The sequence below is a fragment of the Sinocyclocheilus rhinocerous genome, unplaced genomic scaffold, assembly GCF_001515625.1.
Source record: "Sinocyclocheilus rhinocerous isolate Xijiao unplaced genomic scaffold, SAMN03320098_v1.1 scaffold3283, whole genome shotgun sequence".
Taxonomy (NCBI): Eukaryota; Metazoa; Chordata; class Actinopteri; order Cypriniformes; family Cyprinidae; genus Sinocyclocheilus; species Sinocyclocheilus rhinocerous.
In genome coordinates, this window is record NW_015650698.1 from 308620 (window position 1) to 314231 (window position 5612).

The 5612-nt window shown below is 33.7% G+C and overlaps 1 protein-coding gene across 1 annotated transcript in view; it reads left to right on the forward strand.

Moving 5' to 3' along the window:
- The window catches only part of LOC107712286 (sodium-dependent neutral amino acid transporter B(0)AT1-like), a 26572-nt gene that overhangs the window by 4936 nt on the left and 16024 nt on the right, over positions 1 to 5612 (forward strand). Inside the window, exons 2-4 of the mRNA XM_016517497.1 lie at positions 319 to 425; positions 4415 to 4551; positions 5375 to 5485. Coding sequence (XP_016372983.1) covers positions 319 to 425; positions 4415 to 4551; positions 5375 to 5485 — 355 coding nt within the window. The remainder of the gene's footprint in view (positions 1 to 318; positions 426 to 4414; positions 4552 to 5374; positions 5486 to 5612) is intronic.

The window sequence follows — 5612 nt, forward strand, 5'->3', positions numbered from 1 at the left end:
CATTTTATTTTTCAGGATTCACAGATGAATATATAGTTCAAAAGAGCAGCATTTATTTGAAATAGAAACCTTTTGTAACATTATAAATGTCTTTACTGTCACTTTTGATTAATTTAATGCGTCATACTGACACAGAACTTTTCTCTCTCTCTCTGTGTGTGTGTGTGTTTGTGAGAGAGAAAGAGAGAGAGTGAGAGTGTGTGGATATGGGAGGAGATGTCAGTGCTAAAGGTCAGCATGTGCATGTTGGTGTCAGTATTTATTGACATCTCCTGCCATCACTCCATCTCTTCTCTTCTCATCCCTCTCTGTGACCAGACCCAACGCAGCAGACATGAAGCTGAAGCTGAAGCTCCCGAACCCGGGTCTGGACGAGCGGATCCCGTCTCACGCCGAGCTGGAGAAGCTGGAGCTGGAGGAGGGAGGCTGAGAAACAAGCCACACTCACAACATCAGAACAAGCGTATGCATCAGCAGGATCTATTACATTTTATGTATTTGAAGTGCATATAAAATGTTCGTGCATTTGGATGAAACAGTTTTAACATAAACTAATGAATGTGATGCATATTTGTCAGAAACGTAAGATTTCTGCACTCAGAATTCATGCCAATGCAATATGTGACCCTGGACCACAAAATCAGCCATAAGGGTAAATTTTTCGAAATTGAGATGTATACATCTTCTGAAAGCTGAATAAATAAGCTTTCCATTGATGTATGGTTTGTTAGGATAGGACAATATTTGGCCGAGATACAACTATTTGAAAATCTGGAATCTGAGGGTGCAAAAAAATCTAAATATTGAGAAAATCATCTTTAAAGTTGTTCAAATGAAGTTCTTAGCAGATTTAATAATGATAAATATATATAAAGCTTGTTATTGTGTATTTAAAAAACATTTACTTTATTAATACTATTACAGAAATCGGTTTCATTTATGACTGACAAATATGCATCACATTAAGTTGATTAATGTTACAATTTTTTATATGCAATTCAAACACACAAATCTTAAATTTATCAACATGATTCACTAACAAACCCACATGACATCTTTTAACAATCACGAATATAAAGTGTGTTTGTGCATCTTTATTTACTATAAATTACACTTGATTTGATGTATATCTAATATAATGACATAAAGACATTTATAAGGGTCAATAAAATGTTTTATGATTTTGCTAGTTTAAAGAAGTGGTGCATTAAAATATTTGATAGTTTGAAAAAAAAAAATGGCATGTCAATTTCGGAAATATATCAGTGTATTAAAAGCGATTTGTCCAAAAGTGTTTCTGAGAATAATCAAACTGTACAAACAATTAATGCTGCTGTGTTTAAAGATCAAAGATGAAAGTGATGTAATTCTGTGTTATTTTTATACGCATGTGATACAACCACAGAAAGATCACTATAAACGCCCTCATAAAACCCCAAACGGTTTATAATGGGCTGAAAGGAAGCACTTAAAATGATTATAGTTAAACATTAATTCAACATCAGCAGAGCAACAGATGCTTCCACCGTGAATGAAGCCTAGATTTACTGTGCTATTAAAACGGGATGGAAGTTTCCATTCAGAAAAGGTACGGTTTTTATGGTGTGGATTGGATTCAATACAGTTCACACACACACAAAAAATCACACTAAAGTATAAAAATGACATAAAATCAGTAAAACTTTAACATTTATTCTTCCCAAACATGATAACATGAATTAAAAACAAAACAAAACTGTATGCTTAAATTTTTTTTTTCCAATATTCAGTCAGAAATTGCTAGTAAATTTGACAAATAATTACAAAGAACAAAAAAAAAAAAAAACCCCGCAAAAATCATCAAACTTCAAGAAAAACATTTTCTCACATATCGATGCGGGTCAAACTGACCCAGAACATAACATAAGGGCTGGAGTTTCAGAAGACATCTCAACAATGTCTCAAACTGTGCATAGAAACTAAAGACTGCGATCAAAATTCAAAAGTCTTAACGTGATCTCAAACATTTCTCATCAAATGATCTGATCTCCACATTCTTTTTTTAATCTACTTTCATTTCTCCTGAGGATCTTTAGAAGAAACCTCTGAGATGCCAATGAAACAAAGTAACTGAGAAATCTGAGCTATGAAAAAGCAACATCTGACCAATGTTCCACAAGAACAGTTTCATAATGATCCTACATGAGCTGAATGAAAAGTTTCTTCAGAGGAGTGAATGTGCATCAGGTGTAAACCTCTCATTCTCCTAAAGCGCCCTTGTGTCCGCTCACCTTCACCTCAGGCTATCATCATGTGGACTTTCCAAGCTTTAGGCTGATAAGAGGCCGCATGCAGAGAGTCAAACTCTCAGATAAAGAGGCTGATATTTGCTGACATCACTTTGTTTGCAAAACAGCTGTTACAGAATGACACTGCAAAATACTGCGGGAAAAAGTTCTGAATGTTAAAGAGCACTTAAATGTACACTATATAATAATCTACATAATAATTAATGTAATATAGCACCATGGACAGCAAATTATATTAGGACCTAGAGGTTGGTTTGATGTTGCGATTTAATGGTTTAAAAGGTTGTAAAATGGTTTAAAATAAAATGTTATATAAATCAATGTGAATGATATATGAACAACAGTTCATACAGTAAAATCCTTCAGAATATAGATCGGAATAAAACTGCTCAGTTTGGTGTATGTAAGTGGAAGTGGAAAAACAAACTATTTAAGGAAATGCATTGTGATAGAAATCTACAGATGCAAATAGATAAAGTGCAATAATAAAACCAGGCAAAAACCCCTCAGTAAAACCCTTCAGAATATAGATGGGAATAAAGCTGTAAGTTTTAGTGTATGTAAGTGCTGCTAAAGTGGAGGAAAAACTCATTTGGAGAAAACGGTCTTTAAAGATACACATTGTAATTGAAATCTATAAACACAAATAAAGTGTAATAATAAAACCAGTGAATGAAATATGAATAAACCCCTCAGTAAAACCCTTCAGAATATAGATGGGAATAAAGCTGTGTGATGTTACTCATGTGGCTCTGTAGTTACCGGACTACATACAAAACAAACAAACAAACAAACAAAAAATCTGGAAATTAAAAGTAAAGCATGCCAAAAAATTTCTTTCTCATTCCATATTTTTATCTTATTTTCCAGTACAAATATCTGAATATTCTTAATGTAAATGTATCTTGATTTAAGTTTTTTTTTTAGATATTTGTAATGAAAAACAAAACAAAACTACGGCGTAAGAATATGTGACCCTGGAGCGCAAAAGCAGTCTTAAGTCGCTGGGGTATATTTGTAGCAATAGCCAAAAATACATTGTATGGGTCAAAATTATAGATTTTTCTTTTATGCCAAAAATCATTAGGATATTAAGTAAAGATCATGTTCCATGAAGATATTTTGTACATTTCCTACCGTAAATATATCAAAATTGAAATCTATAGACGCAAATAGATAAAGTGTAATAATAAAACCAGTGAATGAAATATGAACAAACCCCTCAGTAAAACCCTTCAGAATACAGATGGGAATAAAGCTGTAAGTTTTAGTGTATGTAAGTACTGCTGAAGTGGAGGAAAAACAAATTTTTAGAAAACGGTCTTTAAAGATACACATTGTAATTGAAATCTATAGACGCAAATAAAGTGTAATAATAAAACCAGTGAATGAAATATGAACAAACCCCTCAGTAAAACCCTTCAGAATATAGATGGGAATAAATCTGTACGTTTTAGTGTATGTAAGTGCTGCTGAAGTGGAGGAAAAACTCATTTTGAGAAAACAGCTTTTAAAGATATACATTGTAATTGAAATCTATAGACGCAAATAGATAAATATAGACGCAAATAAAGTGTAATAATAAAACCAGTGAATGAAATATGAACAAACCCCTCAGTAAAACCCTTCAGAATATAGATGGGAATAAAGCTGTAAGTTTTAGTGTATGTAAGTGCTGCTGAATTGGAGGAAAAACTCATTTTGAGAAAACGGCCTTTAAAGATATACATTGTAATTGAAATATATAGACAAAATAGATAAAGTGCAATAATAACACCAGGCACTGTAAACTTTAGTGCATGTAAGTGCTGCTGAAGTGCAGGAGAAAAAAAGTCATTTTGAGGAAATGGCTTTTAAAGTTGTATTGTAATTGAAATCTACAGACGCAAACAGATGCTGCTCCACAATTATTTTCGCTCTCTATATTCTTACTGTGGGTCAACTATTGACTAATTTCTTACTAGTTTTATTCCTTGAGAGGATCTTTAGGAGAAACATTTGAGATGTCAATGTTTTAAAACTGCTGTAAATGATTTAAAATGCTGTTTTAATGACAATCATGTGCTGTAAAAATAAATAAACAAGAGTTTGTGTTGCTGAAAATAAATGATCTCACCCTTTTTCAGGAGCGTTTATGATCCCGTTCCTGATTCTTCTGGTTCTGGAGGGAATCCCGCTGCTGCATCTGGAGTTTGCCATCGGTCAGAGACTCAGAAAAGGCAGCGTCGGTGTCTGGAGATCCATCAACCCGTATTTAGTTGGCGTAGGTGGGTAATTAAGGCAAAACACTACAGGTGAATAGGGTAAAAAATGTCAACTAAATAGATCTCACCATGCTTGCCCCAGTTGATTCACAGTATATTAAAACAATTATTTTGTATTACAAGTTTTCTGAGATACTATGTTCAAAATGCCAACATGAATATGTACTAATTTGCATACATTTAAAGAACAGAGACCTTAACATTGGTTCAAAATTCTTGCTTGATTTTGTTGTCATATTAGAGTTAAAGGGTTTTATAGAGGGGGTTTTGGATTTCTCTTTTTATCACTCCATAAATCAGAAAATAAAGTCAACAGACAGAAAAAAATACGATTTTACTGTGTTTTCAGGAAATGTTAGAAAAATCAGAGTGAATGATAAATGAACAAACCCCTCAGTAAAAACCTTCAGAATATAAATAGGAATAAAACTGTAAGTTTTGGTGTATGTAAGTGCTGCTGAAGTGGAGTTCTGAAGATCATGTGACACTGAAGACTGGAGTAATGATGATGGAAATTCAGCTTTGAATCACAGAAATAAATTATATTTTAAAGGATATTAAAATAGAAACCATTATTTTATATTGTAATAATATTTTGCAAGAGTACCGTTTTTTTCTGTATTTTTGATCAAATAAATGCAGCCTTGATGAGCAGAAGACAACATTACAAACATTTGACCAGTAGTGTATATATTTGTGAGAAATGTGACTATTGTCATGCAAAAAATGTCATGCAGCCCTTAAAAAATGGATACATTTTCTTTATGCTAAATATAATTTCTGGGCAGGTGTTGAGGGTCTGTGATGTTTCTATCTTGTCAGGCTGTGTACGTGACCTCCACGCTTCCGTACCTCGTCCTGACCATCTTCCTGATCAGAGGACTGACGCTCAAAGGCTCCGTCAGCGGAATCAAGTTCCTCTTCACTCCAGATGTAAGTCTGACACAAACACATCCAGCTGACTTCACTTCATGCAGCTCAGATGTTCTGCAGAGAAGAAAGCAAGCCATGCATGTTCAGAAAGACTCTTCATAATGCCGTCCACCAGTGCATAACTCCT